At 40.3% G+C, this 22,853-nt stretch overlaps 1 protein-coding gene across 1 annotated transcript in view; it reads left to right on the forward strand.

Annotated features, from left to right (window-relative positions):
• The window catches only part of CFAP47 (cilia and flagella associated protein 47), a 680,893-nt gene that overhangs the window by 103,394 nt on the left and 554,646 nt on the right, over positions 1 to 22,853 (forward strand). The window contains exons 25-27 of the mRNA XM_050936444.1: positions 6,039 to 6,234; positions 8,112 to 8,321; positions 21,631 to 21,731. Coding sequence (XP_050792401.1) covers positions 6,039 to 6,234; positions 8,112 to 8,321; positions 21,631 to 21,731 — 507 coding nt within the window. The remainder of the gene's footprint in view (positions 1 to 6,038; positions 6,235 to 8,111; positions 8,322 to 21,630; positions 21,732 to 22,853) is intronic.

A 22,853-nucleotide genomic window follows, 5' to 3' on the forward strand; every position in this document is an offset into this window, starting at 1 on the left:
TAGATTCACGGAGCTTGAATCTGTCTCTCTCTCCAGGATAGCCCAGGGAGGGAAAGGCTGGGAGGGGGAGAGAAGGGAGAGAAAAAACCTGATTTCTCTGTGTTGTGATTCAGGAAGTTTGAATCACGGTGATCTCCTAGTGTACCCAGGGCGGGAAAGATCTGGGAGGAAGAAAGGAGGGGGAGGGGAAATGGTTTATTCCCATTTGTTGTGAGACTCAAGGAATTTGGGTCTTGGGGTCCCCAGGGAAGGTTTTTGGGGGGACCAGAGTGCCCCAAAACACTATATTTTTGGGTGGTGGCAGCTTATCAGATCTAAGCTGGTAATTAAGCTTAGAGGAATTCATGCTGGTACCCCATCTTTTAGACTCTAAGGTTCAGATTGGGGAATTATACCATGACAGGGGGCTAAAAACAGACGATAGAGAGGAATGATAATAATTTAGGCAGGTTTGCCAGACATCGTGAAATTTTCTTTTTACTGTTTGATCCTGTGCCATGATGATACATGTGAAGTTTTTGCATTTGTAAGTGATATTAAAATACCATAAATTGATGCAATGACATGGTATTGAAGATGCAGGTATTGAATCATTCTGTCCCAACATTGTAACATGATACGAGTTTTTGAGTATCCTTCCCCTCCCCCAAGTCGAGTCTTAATGTAGACCCATAAAATCTAAAAGATGGCCCTATACAGTTACCTTGTTGTATGCACACACTTGAGGTGCTTTGTAAGGCCCCCAAACACATAAAATGCAGGTATTTCTGCATATTTTAAACTTAGAAACTCTTGCAACATTAATAGAACTTTAGTTTTTTCTTTGTAAATGGTATAATACTTAACCACCCATCTGGGTGTTTAGAAGCTCTGGGTAGTTAGACTGGGGAAATCCAGCTAGAGCCAAAGTCAAAATTCTTACTTCACCTGTTTGATTTGCACTGTTTAAGAACCAGACGGTTAGAGGTTAAATATCTGCAGGAGTGGACACAGCTGGATCTCGTGGGGAAAAAAATCATGGCCCAGCTAGCAGCTATAAAAGGAAGTAGCAGAAAGGAGTAACTGGGGGGGAGGGAAGCATGTACTCAAGCTGATTAAAAAAAAAAAATTGTGGTATTCTGCTAAAACCTCCCAAGAAATGGAAAGGCTTTTAACGGGGACCCTGCAAAGTGAAGACTTTGTATTTTAACCTGTTTATAGCCAGGAAGGGATGTTCTGTACTGGGACCTACTGCTGCTGTTGGTGTGGGACTACCCGGACTGCGACAACTTGCTTAACAGTATTATCGTTTGCACTCTGTTTAAATCATAACTTCACTTTTTATTTTGGTACTGAAACTCTACAGACTTTTTTCCTCAAGTCTGTATCTGCTTTGAGGAAAGCAGCAGCTTACACTGAAGTGCTTCTGACTGTACCAGCAGAACCTTTGTAACTGGAAAGTGGAACTGTGTTTAACTTTGTGCTTCTGGGGACTCAATCTTTTCTTGTTGGAGTTATTACTTTGAGAGGTTGAAGTCTTTTTTGTTCTCAATAGTTTTATGAAAATTTTTGGTTCTGTTGAGGTTACGTCTAGTTCAAACCCAAAGGACACTTTTCAGCCAGCCAGTTAAAAAGACACTTACAGTGCAGTTAAAGCTGGTTCAGTGAAGACAGATGTTTTATTTAAAGCCATTAGACTTCGGCTGGCGTTTTCAAAGGGGCACAAGGAAGTTAATTTCAATGGGATTTGTGATCCCAAGTCCCTTAGGCTCCTCTGAAAATCCCAGCCTAATGATGTTCTACTGTAGTTAAGGTAGTGTTATAAATACTATCAATGGGAGCTGATTGTGCCTCGTTATAGTTGCATCTGACTTCTTATTAGAGTGAATTTACCTTTGAATTTAAACTACACCAGAATCAATGCAACTGAAACTTCACATACATATAGTTTTTGAGTTTTTGGGAACTTTGGGGCAATTAAGACAAAGTGCTTCATTGAAATGAATTGTCCAGATTTGTTGTTCACTTTTAAAAGGATGTCCTAGTGCTTTTTTTTTTTAACCTCTCATGAAATGTTCATTTAAAAGTGCCTTGCTTTAAGTTTTAAGGGAGTTGTGAGTAGGACTGGAGAAGATACTTCAAGAGGTAAGCCTAAGAATTCAAAACACCCAGGTGTATGTGTAAACACAGATATATATTTAAAAATAACACCTATTTATGTTTTAAGTGTATGTAATATCCACCTTGGATTCATAATACATCTGTTTGCGTGCTTTGCAAAGTTTGCATGACCCCACAAGTGGTGGCTGGGATAGAATGGCTGTCAAGAAACCACAACGGTTTGACCTCAGAAATGTAGATGAGGGAAAGCCACTTGGGACCACTTTTTCGCTATCCTTGTGTTAAGTAGATATATAAAAATCAATGGAACTATTTAAGGAATAAGGCTCTGGTATAGGTAAACATCTCTCTTCAGGAAAGTAAGGAGATCCATGCCAGTACACAGCTAAGTTCTCCCAAACAACCTTAATTATGACCCCATGATGCCCAAATGGAGAACCATCAGAAATTCAGAGACATGCTTAAAGAGGAAACTTTATAAATGGGCTTTTCCTGAAGCTGGTGACTGAAATAAATGTGTGGCTACATCTTTTTGTTTGCAGTGGTAGTATGTAATTGAAGTTTTTTTTTTTTGGTAGTTTGTTTCCCATTTTTGGTTCTGCAGGATCAGAAAGGAAACTCTCTCTAAAATTTCAGTAAGTGTTTCTGTGGTGCTGCCTTTAGGGTCTTTTCTTATGAATTAGGACAATTACTCTTCCCCCTCCCCCCCCACGCCAGTATCTCCAGGATTAACAAGAGGAGGAATTGCTTAATTCCACGGATTCCAACAGCTGTGGGCAAAATTAAGTGGACAAATTTGTAAACACTATGAAACATCCCCAAGGAAAACGCCCACATCACGTTGCAATTTGACTATGGATATGGCTACGCTTGCAGCTGTACAGTGCTGGGAGTTAAACCTGTCTTTGCACAGCTGAATAGGGAAAGCGCTGCAATCTGGCCACACTGACAGCTACCCAGCGCACTGTCGTGGCCACATCTGCAGCATTTGCAGCGGCATTGGGAGCGGTGCATTATGGGCAGTTATCCTAGCATTCAAGTGGCTGCAGTGTGCTTTTCAAAAGGGGGGGGGGTGAGGTGGAGTGTGACAGGGAGCATGCAGGAGAGAGAGGGTGGATTTTTGGAGCCGACACTGTATCAGCAGCTGCAAGTTCTGACCCCCTCCCCCACCCCTCTCTCGCTCACTGAAAGCAAATAGCCCTCTTTGTTTTTTTCCTCACAAACCAGATAAGCAGCCTCCCTGAAACAGACCCCTCCCTCCCTCCCTCCCCCCCCACACCTTGCTGCTTCTCTCCTCAAGCCCCCTGTCTTCAAGCAAACACTAGCTGTGGGCGTTCCAAAGCAAACAGGAGCTGTGTTCACAACAAAACAAACAGAGGCATCACAACAAAACAAAGAGAGTTATCTTTACTTACAAGCATTACGGGAAGGTTCTGGAGGTCAGTTACAGCTTAGTAAGATTATTCCCTGTTTACACTGGCACCCCAGCACTATTCTCTTTATTCCTCTCGTTGAGGTGGAGTACGTGCAGCGCTGTAGCCAGGGAGATACAGCACTCTATGTGCCTTGCCAGTGTGGATGGGGAGTGAGTTACAGCACTGTAAAGCCACCACCAGTGTAGTAACTCTCAAGTGTAGCCAAGGCCTACCATATAGCAAATGATGGTGGAGTATTAGGTAGTAGTGTAGCACAAGCTTTGACTGTGGTCACTAGAGGTGTGGTTAACATAACAAATACTTCCCATAGTATGCTAGTAGTTTTTTCTGGCTAACTGATTTGAATAATTGTCTGGAATCAGACTGGCATTCTGGTTTAATATGATTATCTTATCCTTCTTGTTCAGTTTGTGTGGTTAGTGCTGTTGTGCAGTAGTAGCATTTTTTGGAATCCTGGTCAGTTGTGCTTTTAAGAAAGAAGTAGAATCTGGATGAGGTTATTGTGCCCAGAAGAGGGTGAGTGGGCGTGGCCAGTTTTCTCAGATTTTGAGAAAGCATTTAAAGGAGGAAAAATTGTGAGAATACAAAATCCCTGCAAACTCTAAAACATTCATCTGAATGGTTGAGGTGACAATGCTGGACAAGTGGAGCAGTAGAAAAGAGAGAAAAAAGTTTTGCAAGGAAAGTTTGTTATTGTTAGTATGTGATCATATAATTAAGATACCTTTTAACAGAATGGAAATCAAGTGCACTAGGCAAACTATTGCTATCCCCCCCCCCCACAGGAACTCCTGCCTCATTTAGTACACAGGATGGAGCTGTTCTTGGAATTAGTCAGCTGTGCAGTGAAAAGGCAGTTGAATGCTGCCCTAGAGAACTATATTCTATCACTACCTCTGCCACAGAGTTACTATATGTTGCTGGGCATGTAACACAAGTCACAATTTTCACAGCTGGCCGTTATATGTTCCTCATTTTCTGAGTACCCAACTGGAGACACCTACGGTCAGATTTACAGAAGTACTGAGTAGAATTGAGCAAATGATTGATTTATTGGTTTGGAAGCCAGATGGAAAAAATCCCCTTTCCCCCCTCCCAAATTGCTTAGTTTCAAGCAGAAACAGATTCTCCTTCTCCACTCTGCCCCCCCCCCAGTGTTTTTTGATGAAACAAACAAAAACAAGGAAAAATTTTGTTCAGATCAGATAGTTTTCAATGTTGATCAAATCCACAGTTTCAAAAATCTTATTTTCATTTTGTTTGGTCAAAACTAGTTGCCAAATTAGATTTGAATTTGCAAATAGTTTTGGTGCCCTGAAAAATGCATATTTTGATAAATTTAGTATTTGGCAAAAAATTTTCACCCAGCTGTAATGCTGAGCATTCACAGCTGTAGCTGAAGGCATCGGAAGCTGTGTTTGGAACATATAAAGTGCTAAGTAATGCTGAGTACTCTGAAAAATTAAATCCTGAGCATCTCAAATTGTCACCCAATATTAATGGAGACTTGACAATGTTGGTCTTCATTTTCCTTTCCTCTCTGGGGTGTTGTAAAATACATTCATTAAAGAACTAAGATACTATGATGATAGCATCATAGAAAAGACTATGAGGAAATTAATAACTGTGTTGAGTACAAGGTTTGGATGACGTGCAGCAAATAATGCATGGGGACACACATTGAGTAATTAAGATAAAGAGAAACACTGAATAGTGCTTAGTCAGTGAGCATTCTCCAACCTGTGCACTGATTTGAAGTAGAGGTCATGTGAAAAATTAGTATCTGATCAGGTAATGAGATCAAGTTAAGGCAACCGTAAATCTGATATTTACTAAATGAATGTTTGACTTTGCGAATTTAATGTTGTTTTTTTTTAAATTTAATTATTTTGGATGTAATAGATATATAGGATGAAATCCTGGCCCTGCTGAAGTTAATGTAAGTTTTGGCATTTATTTCTGTGGTATCGGAATATCCTCCTAGAAGTTTTTTGTGTGTTTGCAAATGAGATGTGAGAGGCATTTTTATGCTGGAAACAGTACAGAGCTTTGGAATCTGGTAGGCTGAATTTATATTTTCAGTTACTGGATCCCATTATTTTGATTTAGAGGCCCCATTGGAATTTGACTGCATGACAGTACAGGTAGAGATGGGTGGTTTCACATTTCATGGTGCTTAAGAATGGATATATGTCTCATCAACTGCAAGAAATATTTTATTTTCCAATAATTTTGAAGAAATGCCAGAATTTCAAAAAGTTTCCTGCTAACAAACAATATAAAAAAATGGGTTCAAAGTTTCCAGGACAAGTCACTTGTAAATATTTTTTTTCTTCTTAGCTTATCATAGTAGACTAGTGCTGCAGCTTGTTTTCATGTTAGACTGTATTTTGAAAACAAAAGCAATATGCTTGATTAGGAAGTTCTTATCAGGTTTGTGTCTTCAAATGATTTATTTTAATTATGTTTGTATATTTGTTTGATTGTTCCATTTTTCATTAGCTTATCCTGGGACATATGGAGCTGAAGTGCCAGTGTTTTTGAATGATAACCCATCTCATTGCAAACTATTAACTCTGTCTGGTACTGTCAAGTTGCCTAAGATAAACTTTGATCCCCCGTTTTTGATATTGATGCCTGTTCCTCTGGATATGAAAACTGAGATGTATGTCAATATTATTCCAAAAGACTACTCAAGGTAAATCTTCCCTTAAATTCCAGATTAATTTTCCATAAACACTATAATTCTCACGCTTCCTCTGTTTTCTGCTGCAGGAGGTACTTAGATAATTGCTGTGTGGATGGGTGTTCATATCACTGTCTGCTCAATGGAGGAAAATGCCATACTTAGCAGGAAATAGTGAACAGCATTTTATCCTCATGATGTATCATTTCTTTACTAGCTCTGTGCTCCAGAAATGTGTCTGTCCATCATTACAGGACAGATTGTCACACTTCTTGTACTTTTTTGGAAAGCACAGCAGAGTTATGAAAAAAGCAGCAGCTATGAGAGCTTCTCAGTAACTTCAGCCTGAGAGTCACATCATAAGCTTGTAATTTTGTTGGTGTCATGATTAGATGAAAACATTGTAGCTGTTGTTTTTCTCTGGCAAATTGATTAGAAATCCTCAAACAGTTATTTTGGGTTAGTATGATTTTGTTAGACACATCGATGAGTCACACTGGGTGTACTATGATTTTATTATCTATGCAAGGCTGTATTATATTTCAACAAAACGAACACATTAATCTAAAAGTGTCTATAGACTAGATTTATTAATGATTGCACCTTTTTATTCATTTTTTTAGATCTCCAAAATCACACTGTTAAACCGAAGATTTGAAAACAATCAAAAACTTTCTTTTAATCTCCATACTGTATCGCAAAATGTATTAATTCAGAGTTGGTGCAATATTTGGTTAACAGATGCCTCCTAGAGTCCTTTATCATGGGTTTTGTACCATAAAGCATTGTACAGCTTAATATTTTTGAATACTAGGGCTTGGTAATGGTATCCAGAGCTCGTACATTTTAGAGCACTAGTTCAAATACAGCTCAAAGCAATAGTGGTTAAAGTTACCATCCGATAGGTTTTTGTTACCAGTGTTAAATGATGGTATGGTCTCACCATAGTTTCCAGTGGATAGGTGCTAACATATCAAAAACTAATACTGCAGTTGGTGACATTGTTAGCATGTTAGGCAGAACTTGAATTGCTCCCTTCCCTAGTACTAGTCTCTCCAGGCAAGAGTTGAGGCACACTGATACAACAAATGTTAGGAAGCTTGTACTTCCTCTACCTGTGATACATTTTTTCTGTGGTTAAATAGTAAATTTCATTTTCCAGTGCAGTTAGTGGCACATTTCTATGACTAGGTATTGCAGTGTCAGAGACCCAAATGAACATCTTGCATCCACTTTCCTACAGATGATGGTCATTTGTAGGTGGGGTGAATTACCTAGCATTTCTGTTGAGAAATAGTAATTTATTGAATGACTGTCGTCAATAATACCACAACTGGATCAAGCCAGACTCCATATGGGTCTGGGGATCTACTCACATAGATTTGATTGCAAGATTGGTGCCTAAATTAGTGTGACCAGAGGAAGTATTTCAAAATGTCTCTGTCCAGGAGGTTCCATTTTGTGCAAATAGTTATAGAGTAAAAGCTGTTTTGAACACTAGACCAATTTGATAAGTGTTAATACAATTAAATCAATACAGAAGAAAGCTTTAGCAATAGGTGATTTTTAAGGAAACAAATAAAAGTAATACTTAAGCCTTAGTTGTAACAATGGTCTGTAAAAATTCTTCCATACAATGCTGAGTTGCAGTGGGTCACTACAGAAAACTAATTGCAGTACATTTGTAAAAGACAAAATGACATGTTAAATGTTAAAGGACTTATAATTTTTTAGTTAGTTTCAGTTGACTAATAATTTAAAAAACAAATTTGTGCTATGATCATGGTTCTTCTATCGAGCTGCGAAAAGCAGTTTGATAGATGTGTGACTTAACTTTGCTCCCAAAGGGCAACAGTAACAAACATCGTTATTATTGATTTTTAACACAGGCCGTCAGCACTACAAGTTGAAATTGCAGAGCTTGAACTTGAAGATGGTGACAGGATTAATCCCCTTTCTGTGCAGTTTCCAAGTGGCCAAGTTATTGCAGTCTCACCAGAGGGGACAAATGTAGGACTCACTTGTCATATCAGCTTCAGATCATCTAGGCCAGTGTCATTTTTAAGGAACATATTCTTCATTGATGATGAAAAAAACAGGTAAATGCATTTAAATTAAGTCTATTTGGGGGAAGGAATGGTACTCTCCATATTGTGGAGAAGTATGTAAGACACAAACCTTATGACATAAACTAGATGGAAAAAAATGACAAGGAGTCCCTAATATAAACTAATATATTTGAACGTGAACTTTAGAAATACATTCTGTTTTTAGCTGGATTCCAGTTCCAAATCATGCTATTCAGCTTTGCCCTTAAGGTTTAAATCATTTCAGAATCTTGTATTTGTTCATACTTTGCTCAGTTTTTCTCTTTTCCCACTCCCTCATATTCACTTTTGAGAAGTGTTCTGTTGAGTAAACAAATCCTACTATTTTTGGTCCAAATTGTTTTGTTGTTGTTGTTGTTAAAAAAAAATCTTAGATTTTTTTTTTTGTGTTGTATTTTAAATGATATTGCAGTCGAATAGGAGGAAGTATCAGCATGAAATATGGTGTTCCTATCAATTCAGCTTTGTAAAGTGCTTTTCGGTCTTCCAGAATGGAATCCCCTTATTAACCTAATATGTCATCGTTTTAATGCATAATTCATACAATACAATGGAAAAAAACCTTTAGAGGTCTATTTAAAGAACAAAATGTTTCTGACTGTAGGGCTGCATAAACCTTGCAGGACTTGTTTTGTGTAGCTAATGGTCTGCAGCGCTTGGCAACTACCAAACCTGTGTTCAATTCATTTAACAGCCTGAAAGCTTAATGACTAAATCCCAGAAAAGAGGCTTGCTTGGAACAAGTTTGCTAGGTCTTACTAAGCAGTGGAAAGCCCTCCACTAGGGCCGCCTGCCTGTCAAATGGAAGTGGTTTTCCGTCTGGGCATGGCAAACCGGAGCTTCTCCAGTGCATTCATCCATCCAACATATATGCGAGTATTTGCTGCACCTGAAACAGCAATGCTTAGCAGTTTCCTCTATCAAGGTTCACCTGGCGGTGAGACCAGCTTGCCACCTTCATGTGGATAACAGTCTGTTTTTCCAAGTGACATGACAATCAGATTCCTTAAAGGCCTGGAAATGTTGTACCCTAAATTAAGAGAACCTGTCCCCACCTTGGGACTTGAACCTGCTCTCGTCTAAACTTATGGGACCATCATATGAGCCTTTAGCAATGTGCTTCTGGAAGGTGTTTTTTCTAATAGTCATCACTTCTGCCAAAAGTCTCTGACACTTTGTATTGCAGTATAATATATTGCACAAGAAACTGAATATATCTTAGAGTTAGAATGGTGCAAAGAGCTGATAAGCACTTCCTTAATTATTTGCCTGTCGCTATTTCTACTGTGATCTCAATTTTCAGGGTTAAACATTTTGTCCTTTCAAATCTTATGATGGCATTAGGTTTGCCCTAAATATAAAACTAAATATTTATAATATTTTTATGCAAGAATTGTACGAATACTTAAGTAATTAGAGAGGGAGTGGTTGGAATTTTTATATTCTGTTTCTTGATCTTTATCAATGTAACTCCACTAAGAGTCTTTTCTTTTTTTGTAGACCGATTTTATTTACTTCTAAGATAAACTGTGAATTGGGACATGGTTTCTTTGTAAACCTTTCAGTAATTAGTAGGAAAGGGTAATACAAAACAATAGAATTTTGAGGCTTGAAAAATAGCCACTCATCAGGCACAGTAGTTAGTTTCAATAACTGTTCTTATATGATACAGTAGCAGCTTATCAAACCTTGTTATGGAGGGATAAAACATTTTAGTGTGTAATAAACCTTTATCTGTACTGCCATTAAAATGAAAGAAGGAATACCACCATTCACTTGAAGAGGAATTTAATTAAAAAAGCATTCAATAAAAAGCTGGCATTAAAGTAACCTTCTTTGAGTAGGTGCAGACATGTATTGCACTTAGGTATTTGCACACCCAGTGCACTGGAGCAGGAGAAATTTGCCTAGCAGTACCTGTAGGGGGTGAGGCTCGCACCTCATGGCCATAACCCCTCACGTAGCTGTACGTGGCAGTGCAACACCGGCTCTCCTTCACTTCCTTCTTACTGTCTATAGCTGAGTCAGAGCTCTGTGTGGTCTTAACCTCTCAGCTAGTTTAGTTTTTTTCTCCTTGTTGTACATAGTTGTAGTAGTTTTGTTTTCTCAGTGGTGCCCTCACAGGAGTTTAAACATTGTCCTTTGTGTGGCGGAGCAATCCCACACAGTGATCCCCACACATGGTGCTTCGGATTCCTGGAGTGCTGCTGCAGTGCCTCTCCGAAGAAATGGAGGAGCCATACCCTGTCAACAGTGCAGAAGAAGAGATTGCATGATCTCAGTTAAGACTGCTTTTGGTTTTGGGGTGACTCTTTTGCTTCCCCGAGGAAAAGCGTGGACTGGCATGGAGTTGGTACCAGTGTGCAGGATGGCATGGGTACCTTTAACCCTTCCTTGATACTGAGTCCGGAGGTTCAAAATCCTGTACCGTTTACTCTAGTTGCAGCCTCCAGGCATCTGTTGAGTCTGGCACCGACGAGGGAGATACCAGTACCAATTGTTTCCACCTCGGCAGCGTATTAGGCAGGTACAGATCTCCTTTGCTTCTTGGTCCCAATCTCTCCTTTGGTCCAGGACTTTGCCAAGGTTTTGCTATCTGTAGCTCTGGCAATTGAACAAGATGCTGAACCCTCAGGTCTCTTGGCACCGCACCTCAGTATTGCCCTTCCATAGTTTGTGAAAGCAGGTCTGGGACTGGGATGCATATGAGCGACCCCGGCACCAGGAATCTCCTTGGCACTGATGCAGTCGGCACCACAAATGCTTCTGTGGCAGCTTTCACTGCCCTTGACGTCAGCACCATCAGACGCTCTGGTACCGCTGCTGACTTCAGGACCAACACCATTTCTGGAATGGGCATGCTCAGTACTGATGGTACCACTTATTCTGGATGATGGACGAGTCAGACTGGTTACTTTTTCGTCTGGTTTCGTTCCATCCTTATCTCTGGGATCCTGAGGCTCCTTAGTATAGCCTTTTATTTTATTTAATGTGAATTTTGTAATATGGTGGTATGCCACCATGGGCTCAGGTCTGGTGACTACAATTTCAAGTTCAACAGACTGAAAGTCACCTCTACTGCTTGTTTCAGTTTTGGAGTTTCTGGGAACACACAAAGACCAAGGGTAGCGACCACTCATACATTTACAAATACAATGTCTAGTGTGTTTTACAAGTTTTATTAAAGTTGTTAAGATTTCCTATACCTATAGAATTTTTATAAAGACTAATGCACAAGTTACAAATATAGTTGTACTCACATCCTTAATAATATTCGTAAGGTCTAATGGCTGCCTTGCCAATTGATCATCAGTTTGGGGTGGTTCCTGCTGGAGTTTCCAATAGGGAGCTAAACTTTCCCAATCTCTTTTTATAATGTGATTCTGATTATACCTCATTAGTGTTTATGCACGTGGTGCACCTTGTGGTTAGGGCATGTGTTAGAAAAATGTGACTACTGGATATCTTGTAAGAGAAAAATAACTCTTACAGTTAATTTTTTGCAATACCACCCATTTGCACATCTTTCCCTATGATCTTGTGGTATAGGGTCATTCTTTGGTTACTTACTTATGTCAAGCATTTAATATGTCTATGGCCTAGTATGACTAAGCTGGCATCTTACAGGCCTCAGCCTGTAGGTCTTGTGTTTCAGCCCTAGATAGCTAATGTATACTTATCCCCTCTGATACTTTTATAATTCTACAACTTAAATCTATTTAGCATACAATGATTATATATAAGATAGCAAGTTAATCATAACATCACACAATAAGTGAATGATAAAATGAAGTAATTAGCTACATCTGTGTCAGAGTTGGGGTCATCATCCTTCCACTCTTCATCACCCAACCTGGATTGAGGGTTGCTGATGAGCCATTACAGATACCAGGATTGATATTCGTCTTCTGATTGGGATGAAGGCTCTTAGCCTGGTTCCTACTGGCCACCAATGCCTTATCCAGATCTTTGGCCTCCATGGAATCTGTGGGATTCTCCTCAGTTGTGGAGGTTCCCCTCTTCGTCTCGCTTGAAGGCAAGATTGCTGGCCAGGTCTGCAGTGGTAACCGTCGATCCTCCCCAGGCCCAGGGACTGTTAATCCACCAGGTGGAGTCTCCAGAGTCAATCCATCAGCCTTGCAACTAGATCTGGCTTTGGCTTAGTTAAGGTCCTCATCATCTCTGGATGATTCTGTGATGCTTGGATCATCCTTCCCTTCAGTACCAGAAGATTTAAAGGTGTAATGAGACCTTTTGCAGTGTGTAGTTGATTCTCTCAGTACTCAAGTGAAGCTCTTGCAAGAGAATACCTACAAATGAGTGGATATCCTGCAGCCATCTGCCCCTGGGAGAGTCTCCCTCCCTACTAGTGATGTGTTCATTGAACCAGTTAAGGCCGTCTGGAGCACAGTTGTTTTGTTACTGCCTGCAGCTAAGCACGCAGAAAAGTGCTCTTTTGTTCCTGTGCAGGGATTTGAGGGGTTTTACTCCCATCCAGCCCCAAATTCTCTAGTTGTAACTGCAATCAACGACAGAGCCCAGCCTGGCAGGTTTAAGTCCACACCCAGGGATAGGGACTTTAAATGTTTGGACCTCATGGGCAGGAAGATTTACACCTCCTCCTCATTACATAAATGAATTGCTAATCAGCAAGCTTTGCTGTCCAAATAAAATTTTATTTATTCTACCACTATGTCAGAGTTTGCAGACCAGCTGCCTGAGCCTTCATGAAAGGAATTTTGGGCATTTCTCACTGAGAGCTGCTTGGTGGCTAAGATGTCCTTGCAGTCCGTGCTTGACGGCATAGACACTTTAGCCAGAGTGATGGCCTCTCCGATCACAATGAGGCAGAATTCCTGGCTGCAGATGTTGGGCATTGCTTCCTATGTCCAGCAAGCCATTGAGGATTTGCCCTTCAATGGTCAAATGCTGTTTTTGGACAAAATTTGATGAAATGCTGTGCTCCTTCAAGTACTCTAGGGCTACCCTGCAGTCCTTGGGGCTGTACACGCTGGCAGTGTGGAGACACCACTGCAGCATTTAACAGCAGCAGTAGTATTGTCCGTAGTGCATGTTTGGCCAGCCTTTTCCTCTTCTGATGTAACAGGACTACCCCAGAAAGAGGGTTAGATACCATATCTGGGGTTTGGTCAGTCTACGTACACCCGCCCCAACCCCCTGCATCATCCAAGAGCGCATTTTGACTCCTTGGACCAGAGTACCATTCTAGTCATTGCTCCTTTATCCTCATGTCTCCCCTTTGGGGACACACTATCCCTCTTTCATAATGCTCAGGGCTATCACAACTGACAGCTGGGACCTAAGCACTGTCAGACTGGGCTATGCCATGCAGTTTCTCTCCACACATCCCCTCCACCCCTCTTCAGGGACCCCGTCATGAGATATTGCTCAAGCAGTTCCACTTTCTACTAGCTTTGGGAGTGGTGGAAGAAGTTCCACTGGAACATCAAGTTCACAGCTTCTATTCTTGGTACTTCCTGGTACCCAAATCCAAGGGAGGGGTAAGAAGCATCCTCAATCTTTGCAGTTTCAACAAATATATCAGGTATATGAGGTTCCAAATGGTCACTGTTGACTATTCTCCCTGTGCTTTCTCAGGATGACTGGTTTGCTGCTCTGGATCTTCAGGATGCATATTTCAATGTGGTGGATTTTGCCAAGCCACAGAAAGTTCCTTCAATTCATCGTGTCGGAATGCCACTTTTAGTAGAATAGTGCTTCTATTCAGCCTCTCCTCTGCTCCCTGGGTTTTGACCAAATGTGTGGTTGTTGTTATGGCACATCTTAGGAAGAAGGAAATTCACATCTTCCCATATCTGGATGACTGGTTACTGAGGGGCAGCGCTAGACTGCAAGTTCTTGCTCATGTCAGCAAACATACTGCGCTTGCTTTACTGTCTGGGTCTCATCGTAAGCACTAGGAAGTCAATTTTGGCTCCCAATGGAAAGTAGAATTCATTGTAGCCCCATTAGATTCTGTGATGTTGAAAGCATTTTGGCTGACCAACCATTTTCAGACCATTTGCCACAGACGGCAAACTAAGCCTTCCATGACAGTTTGGAGTTTTTTGAGACTCTTGCATGCAGATGGTCCAGTTATAAAGGTTGCGCCTTTGTCCCCCCTCAAATGTGGCTCAGGACGATTTTACCATCCTACCCTTCAATCTCTAGACAGACTGGTTCATCTTCCTCCACTGGGCCTAGACTCCTGGCTGTGGTGGAAGCATCCATCGATTGTTTACTAAGGCATTGCTTTTGGCTGCCCTTACCAACCAGGTCAGTTGTTACTGATGCCTCCATGATGGGCTGAGGGGCATATCTGAGGTCACTGAAAGTGCAGGGACTGTGGTTGGCGCATGAGGCCTCACTCCTTATCAACATGCTGAAGCTTTGGGCCATCTACAATACATGTTGCACTTTTCAGTACCGTATCAGAGACTCATTGGTTCACATATGTACTGACATACCACAGTGTTGTATTATGTGACCAAACTAGGAGGCACACACTACAGCCACTGCCATCCCACCAGGACCAGACACACCACCTAGCTCCAGGGAGCTGAAGATCCTAGTCTGAACTCCATACCTCAGCACCATCCCTGCCTGAACCCCAGCTTGCAATACCTCCAGCTCTGGTCACATGAAAGGATTAGGGGCGGGCCTGGAGTGAAAGTGATTGAGTCCTGCAGCAGTACTGAGGGAAATAAAACCACAACCTGACGTGAGTGTTCCTTGCCACTTGCAAGGGGGTTGCTTCTATGGATCGGGTGTCATCAGGATGCCAGGGATGCATACCCCATGTCCACTGCTGCATCCAGCTAGAGGGGAAGTGGACGAGCCAGATCCCAGCTGCCTAGCACCCTGCACTGCACCCAGGGACAGGCATGTTCCATCTGTGCACAGGAAATGTGTCTCGCCTACCAATACAGATTCCTGCTCTTTTGGAGCGGCAGCTACTGCTGCTTGTGGACTGCAGATTCCATGCATCTGTTTGATCATACTCCTCCTCCCTTTGCACCAGTGTGTCCAGCTCCTTCCTGCTGCTGGGAGGCTTCTGCCTTGTAGACTGACCTTAGTGAGGTAAGGAGGAGACCTCCTACTTATATTCATAGTTCCTGGCCCTTGCTGTAGTGCATGTCTTGCTTGGCTCACTTCCCCTGGCATGCTGATAAGGCTACTGGTAACCATGTGGGGAGCTTCTCCCTGCAGGGAGTTGCCCATGTTTTCCTGCCCTTAGTTGCCCTGTTAACAGGCAGGCAAAAAAGAAAGTTAGATGAAGGCAGTGATAAAGTGATTAGCTAACCAAATGTATACTAATAGAAATTACATCTGATCCAACCCCAATCCACCACTTGTAGTTGGGTCCAATTGAGTTCAGGTTGGGTTGCAAACCTCTAAGTCTAGCTCTTAGTGTGTGCTTTATTTGGGACAATGATGCTTCAATTACTTCAGCTAGGAGGAAGGTGGAGGAGTACTACTATATTCACTGATTCCAAGGCCAGAAGGGAGTATTATGATCATCTAGTGTGACATGCTGTGTAATCCAGGCCATAGAACTTCCCAAAACTAATTCCTAAAGCATATCTTTTAGAAAAACATCTGATCTTGATTTAAAAATTGGCAGTGATGGAGAATTCACCACAACCGTTGGTAATTTGTTCCAACAGTTAATTAGTCTTATGGTTAAAAATGTGTGTCTTCTTTCCAGTCTGAATTTGTATAGCTTCAACTTGCAGCCATTGGATTGTGTTGTATGTTTCTCTACTAGATTGAAGAGTAAATATGTGTTCCCCGTGTAAGTACTTATAGATTATAATACAGTCACCCCTTAACCTACTTAGCGCAGTCGTTGCTAGTTAGGCTGTCACAGTGAGGATGAATGGAGGCAATGTCATGAAGAGTTTTGTTAAATAACTTATTTCTGTTTGAATGTATCTCTTCTGCATATTCACCCTGACCCAACCTGTGCTTGGGAGATTTACAGGATGTCCCTGGAGGTTCAACCTTGATCCAGCAAAGTACTGAAACATGTGAACAGCTTCAGTGAAGTGGTGGGGCTACTTGTGAACTTAAATTGCTTTGCTGGAATGGGATCTTAGAAAGGAACTGAGGTACAAGTGAGGTGTTGGGGTGTGTCTTGAGTCTTTAGTTGTAGAATGTTGAAATAGAGGGACATGCTTCCCCAGCAGCCCACTGCTGTGAAATGGGTTCCATTGCTGCCTGACAAGAGATGCATTCCCACACTTTGGGTCAATGGAGGCAATACATTTGGAGAATAATTATTTGGTATGCAGCCTCTTATACACCACATAAGGAATATTGTTTATTGTGAATATTTGTAACTATTGCTGTTGTAAAGATGTTAATTTGTTTGAATTGTACCACCAGAATTAAAAAGCCTCTCTGTTTTTCCACCTCCAAAGAGACAGTGTGTGTTGTGAAGGATTGAATCACAAAGATCTTGAACTCCAGCTCCTGATCTAGTGTTTGGAATGTGATTAGAAGATAAGCAGCTGGAAATTCAATTCTTCTGCATTTCACTGTTGGGTCAAGGGACCTGTTTTGATGGTTTGTCTGTGTTAGGTTAATTGATATCTTGTGGGTACCAATGGCAAAACCTGTCTATTTGGGTGAGCACCGGTGAAAGGCTGAGGCAGTTGAGGATGGGATTTTTGTCTACTAGGGAAAGTACAACAGGATGTTTTAGGCTATAAGGGTTACATGACTGTGGTTGAAATGGTGTGTGGAAAGGTGAGATGAAGTGCTGCTGCTTTGGTTAATTTTTATTTGCGTTTCCTATGTTGTTGGATTTCTAAGTGCATATCAAGGACACTCATGTCAAAGTTTGGATTGGTGTCCTTTGGTACTGAGTTTGTATAAGATTGAAATCTAATTTAATAAATAATAAATCGTTGTGCCATAAATAAGAGTAGGTCATGGTGCCTGGGCATTCTTGGACCTAGCTGTTTCACAGATGCAATTTAGTACACAATGAGCAAGCAGGTTTTGTAGTAAAATCAGGCTATACCTAGCTATAAACCTGAATTCTAAAGTGAAGGAATATGGTTGTATTTTAAGAAGGGAATTTACTATTTGTGTAGATTAAATTAAATGAGTCATGAGAAGTTACACTAATATTTATCTAAAATTACCTTGATTTACAACCCATCTTTCCAGTTAATTTGTAGGGTTTGTTTTTTTTTAACTGATGATCTCAATTTTTGCTTCTTTAACTGCCCTCAACCAGATTGACAGACTTCTTATTCTGCAGGACTGATGCAAGTAAAAGCAGGAAGAAAAGCTGAGACTGTCTTGCCCAAGTGTTCAGAAAATAGAAGGGGTGTCACACTTAGCTACAAAATCTAGATCCTTCGCTGTAGGAAAAATCATTCCAATACTTGGGAAAAAAAATCAATGAGAATGTTGCATGTTGATGATCTCCCATTTTAATCCGCATTACACTTTTTTATTTATTTTATGTATTTGACTACACAGATGCTTTAGTAGGACTTATGTAACAGCAAATATGGCCTCTCTCACCGTGAAAGAGCCAGAAAATAGAACCCAATGCAGTTCTGCTATATATGGTGGGAGGGGAGAAATAAATACCAGGATCTCAGACAAAGGGTCTGAAGTAGAGTTGGGCAAAATTTGTTCAGCCAGTAGCTTATTCATCAAAAAATGCAGTTCTGGGTTAGCTAAATCTGTTTGCGAATTCGTTCTAATTTTGGAAATAGTTTTGATTTAGTAAAAATGGTGTGTGTGAAATTCAGAAAAAGGCTTTATTTTCATATTTTTGAGATGAAACACTTTGACTTTTCATTTTAAAGCATTTCATTTTGAAATGTAGCTAGATTTAACTACACCCCTCATAAAAGAGGAGGAGGCCCTAAAACACCACAAAGTGAAATGCAGCATTTTGTTTTGGGTCAAACAAAATATTTCATTTGAGCCTAAATGACTTTTTGCCAGTTATTTTGTTTGGTGAGGTACCAACAAATTTTCATTTAGGGTTGAACCAAAATAATTCTTTTCCCAGACTTTTTCAGTTTGGTTACCAAACAGAAAATATCAGTTATTTGCCCAACAGTAGCCTGACACCTATAGGTGCAATGCTACTGTGTTCTGCTGGTGTTCATTCACTGCTCTGGGTGGAGGCACCTGACAGATCCACCTGCCTTACTCTTACAGAGGTGGAACATAAGAGCTGCAAGTGTTTACTTTAGAGTAGACCTTGTGTTATAGTAGTGGTTGCAGATTGACTCCACTGCTGGTCTCTGGAGAGCAGATTACTTAGGCCAACCTCTGTAGTCCTATCTTGTACCAAACCCATAATGTTAGGCTTGGTATAGTTAATAGGATTTGACCTATATTGTCTAGCTTTAAAACTTGCATTTTAATAATGGAATTATTAGCCACTGTGATAGCCTTGTTCTTCTTTTAGTATCTAAGGATATGTATTTTCTACTGTTTCCTTAACAGAATGTTGCTTATCCCGCATTATATATGGCTTTCCAGCTGTGTGTACTGCACAATATCTTACATGCTAGATCAGGTGAATGAGTGGTTGGTCTGCTCTGAATAGCAAAAGTATCTAACAAAAGTCTGCATGATGGGTAGCTGAATAACTTTAATGAGAAGGAAGATCACAGTAATAAGGTCCTTGCCTCCATGTCCTCAACTTTCAATTCTTTCTCTTTCCATCTGTCACATCCTATCTGTTTCTGCAGCGGGGCTTGTGGAGTCTCTGGGGGTTATGGACCAATCCTCTTTGACATTTTGCCTGCATGGATCCTCACTCTTGGAAAGTACACCTCTACCCTGATTGAACACGACTTGATATAACACGAATTCGGATATAATGCGGTAAAGCAGCGGGGAGCCCCGAGCCCTTTAAATCCTCACCCAAGCCCTGCTGCCAGAGCTCCAGCGGTGATTTAAAGGGCCCAGGGCTCCCTGCAGTGGCTGGAGCACCAGGCCCTTTAAATCACCGCTAGGGAAGCCGGTCCAGTCCGGCACGGCTTACAGGACCAAACCCGATATAACGTGATCTCACCTATAAGGCAGTGAGATTTTTTGGCTCCCAAGGACCGCGTTATATTGGGATAGAGGTGTATGCATGAGCCCTGGACCCTAGTAGGCTACATCTACACAGCCAGCAGCAGCGAGTCTCAGAGCCTGGATCAACAGACTAGAGCTCTACAGCCTAGTGAAGGGGGTGGGCATCAGAGCCAGAGCCACAACATCTACATGACAGTTCTTAGCACTGCAGTGGGAGCCTGAGATGTTTGACCTGGGCTCTGTAACTTGCTGCCACAATCTGTGCTGATATCCCTGGGCAGCAGTGTCCAATGATTTTAAGTGCACTTACAGCACAAGCATTAAATCTTGCACATCATGTGAAAACATGATGTCTGTCATTGAACATGATTATTGAGTTGCAGTAGTAGCAAAATGCCCAAGTCCAATAAGGGCCCCATTGTACTTGGCATCATGTGCAAATGAATGGAAAGGACAATTGTTATCATACAGAGCTTACATGGAACATCTTATTTCCCCCCTCTCCATGCCAATTACACAAACTCTGGATCTAATCAGAGTTGTTCTGTTTGCTGCACTCTCTAAGATCCATTTGGCCCTTCAGGATCTTTTAAAGCAACTGAACCTTTATGTTCCTACCCTTATTAATTTTGGAGCAGTCTTGTTCTCATTGCCCATGCCATTTCTTCCTGTATTCTGTAAAAGCCACCCCAGATCATGATGATGATAAGTTTTTTTTCTGTCAGAAAGATCCTGATGTCTTGGGGCTATCTGTCCTTTTAGAAATCTTTCATGGCTGACAGACAGTCTGCATCTGGCACTGAATGCTGTTGGAGACAGGATGCTTGATTCATGATCTACTATGACCTCTCCAGTGTCCCTGTTGGTCACAATTCAGCTACTTTAATGCAAAATATGTCACTCATGTATTTGTATTCACTGAAACAAATTGCCTGAAAGTCTTTAGGACAAAATGAAAAAGCATAGATATTTTTTCAGTTGGTGTTCTGTTTCCCTAAATAAAGTATTACAAAATCTCAGGATTGGTTTAATGAAAATGAGTGGACCACTAATGGTTCATTCAAATAAATACATTTTGATTTTGTTTATTAAGCATTTAAAAACTGATTCCACTGAGTGAGTGATCCACCACATATAGTAATTCCACACCTCCTAGGAGGATGATTACCTATCTTCAGATAAAACACCTAGACTTTTTAATATGATTTGATTATGCTCCATTGCAAACACAAACAATAAATTCATTGTGTTCACCTACTATTTATAATATATCTTCATGGAAAAACGTCATAAATTTACATGACCAGTGGTACAAAGTGTTTATAGCTTCAGACCTATAACTTAATCACTTTTTAGAGATTTTTACTTTTTGGCAGTGTAAGATCTGTTTGTATAATATATGTTCCCTGTGTGTTAACATACTGTAAAAGTGTTATGGGATGAAGTTATTATCAATTTTACATAAAGTAGAAAAAGTGCATGTAATAGTGCAGGAAAAGGGAATTGAAACTATAGGCCCTCATATGCAACTTTCTCTGGCCCTCTGACTTCATGGATTCAAGAGAGTCAAGAGTAGATGACAGCTGAGTAGCTGACACTGCTTTCCCATTTTTCTTTTCTTCTGTTTTGACTGAGTTCTTTGAGGTGTGATAAACTCTCTCTAGTGTAGAAAATTGCATAATCTATTTTGAAAGATAGCAACCTCCTTTAGTATGCTCATAAACATCAACTCTAATTTTATTTTTTTGTTTTCAGATGGACACAGTTCATTTATTTCAAAAAATCCTTTCTACCCCTTAAACTTTCAAATCAATGACACATTCATGTTCAGAGTAGAATGTGCTGGATAGGAGAGAACGACTATTGTATCAATCTTCTTTGTGGATCATTGATATACACAAACTTTCCAAATTGTGCTTTCACAGCAGTGCAACCCTACTGACTGCAACTTTGTACAAGAGAACAGAAGTCGGTTGCATATCTTATTTTTAGTGTTGGTTACTGTTACTGTTACCTTAATATCTGTGTTTATTTTATTGTTCACCGTACAACAGCTAAATCTAAGGCAATATTAAAAAGCAGATGACCATAAAAAAAGCTTGACTGTGAAATATTTGAGAAACTTAACAGAAGAACAGCCATATTAATAGAAAATATTGAAAGATAATTTTTCATATATTAAAAGACGTACTTCTTTCCTTTCCTCTGACCTCCCCAGGTTCTCGCTTCAGGTTGCTGCCACAGCTGAGAACTGCCTTCTTACCGTGTATCCATACCTGGCATTCCATTGCACAGACCAGCAAATTGTCTTGAGAAATGGTAAGAGTAGTGAACATTTCCTCACTTAATCTTTTTAATTATGTTATTACATTGTAATTATATTAACTACGATAGTCTGTCTATAATTTTTATGATGATCATAGCTACTTATTTATTTAAGGAAGTTGTTTTACTTAGTACTTAGAAGTAAATATACTCCTACTCATAATGAGATTTTTATAACATGTTGGGATTCATACAGACTCAGGCTTGTTCTTATTGAAAGTAGGGGGACAAAATAAGTTGGATATTTATTGAAAAATGTCTGACAAGCCTACAATTTTTAGAATAATTGTGCTAATACTGGAGTAAGAGTAGAAAGTATAATGTAACTACATGGAGGAAAATAAATTAATTTAAATTAGGCTGACAAAGAGCTATGGTTGATAGACAATTTCTGTGCCACCTGCAATTGAACTAGTTAAGAAATAACAGCACAGAAGAAAGCAGCATAATTGAATGGTAAAGTTATTGCAGAGTAATTATATAATAGTTGGAAATGGTGTTCAGTATTTTTGAGATTCTGGAAAAGACATGAGATTTTTTTTGTAATGTTTTGTTCAAATATATCTGGAATACTGTGAAACTACTGGAAAAAAATCAGATTGATTAGTGTCAAAATTAGTGTAAAATAAGTCAACTTACATGGATGGACCCTTGGGATGTCCATGCTTTAGAATCCGGTTACAACCATTGAAATTATCTTTGCAGAAGGGTCAAGCTAAGGCAGGCAACTAGAATGTGTGCAGTGGTGAAAATACATTCGGAACCCACACCAAACAATTCAGCAGCAAGTGTATGTTTGTAATGTGATATAAATGGAACTAAGATAAATTCTACTTTGACCACAGGGTGACTCTGTGTTTCAGTTTATTGCTTGAGTCCAATCCCATAAATAACAATTCGGGGAAGCAGAGTGCTCTATCTGTGAGAACCCCATTGGATATCAGTGGGGCAGTCTGTGAATGTAGAGAGGTCTGGCTGCATGTTGTAATTTGCGAATTTGAGGCCCTTACATTCCTCAGATTAACAAGAACAGGTTGCTAATTCTAGGAAAAACCAGACAGGATCTATGTCTGTGATGATTTGGGACGATTCAGTACTTCTCTTTTGTATTAGGGC

Source organism: Gopherus flavomarginatus, chromosome 1 (assembly GCF_025201925.1).
Source record: "Gopherus flavomarginatus isolate rGopFla2 chromosome 1, rGopFla2.mat.asm, whole genome shotgun sequence".
In the NCBI taxonomy this organism is placed as follows: Eukaryota; Metazoa; Chordata; order Testudines; family Testudinidae; genus Gopherus; species Gopherus flavomarginatus.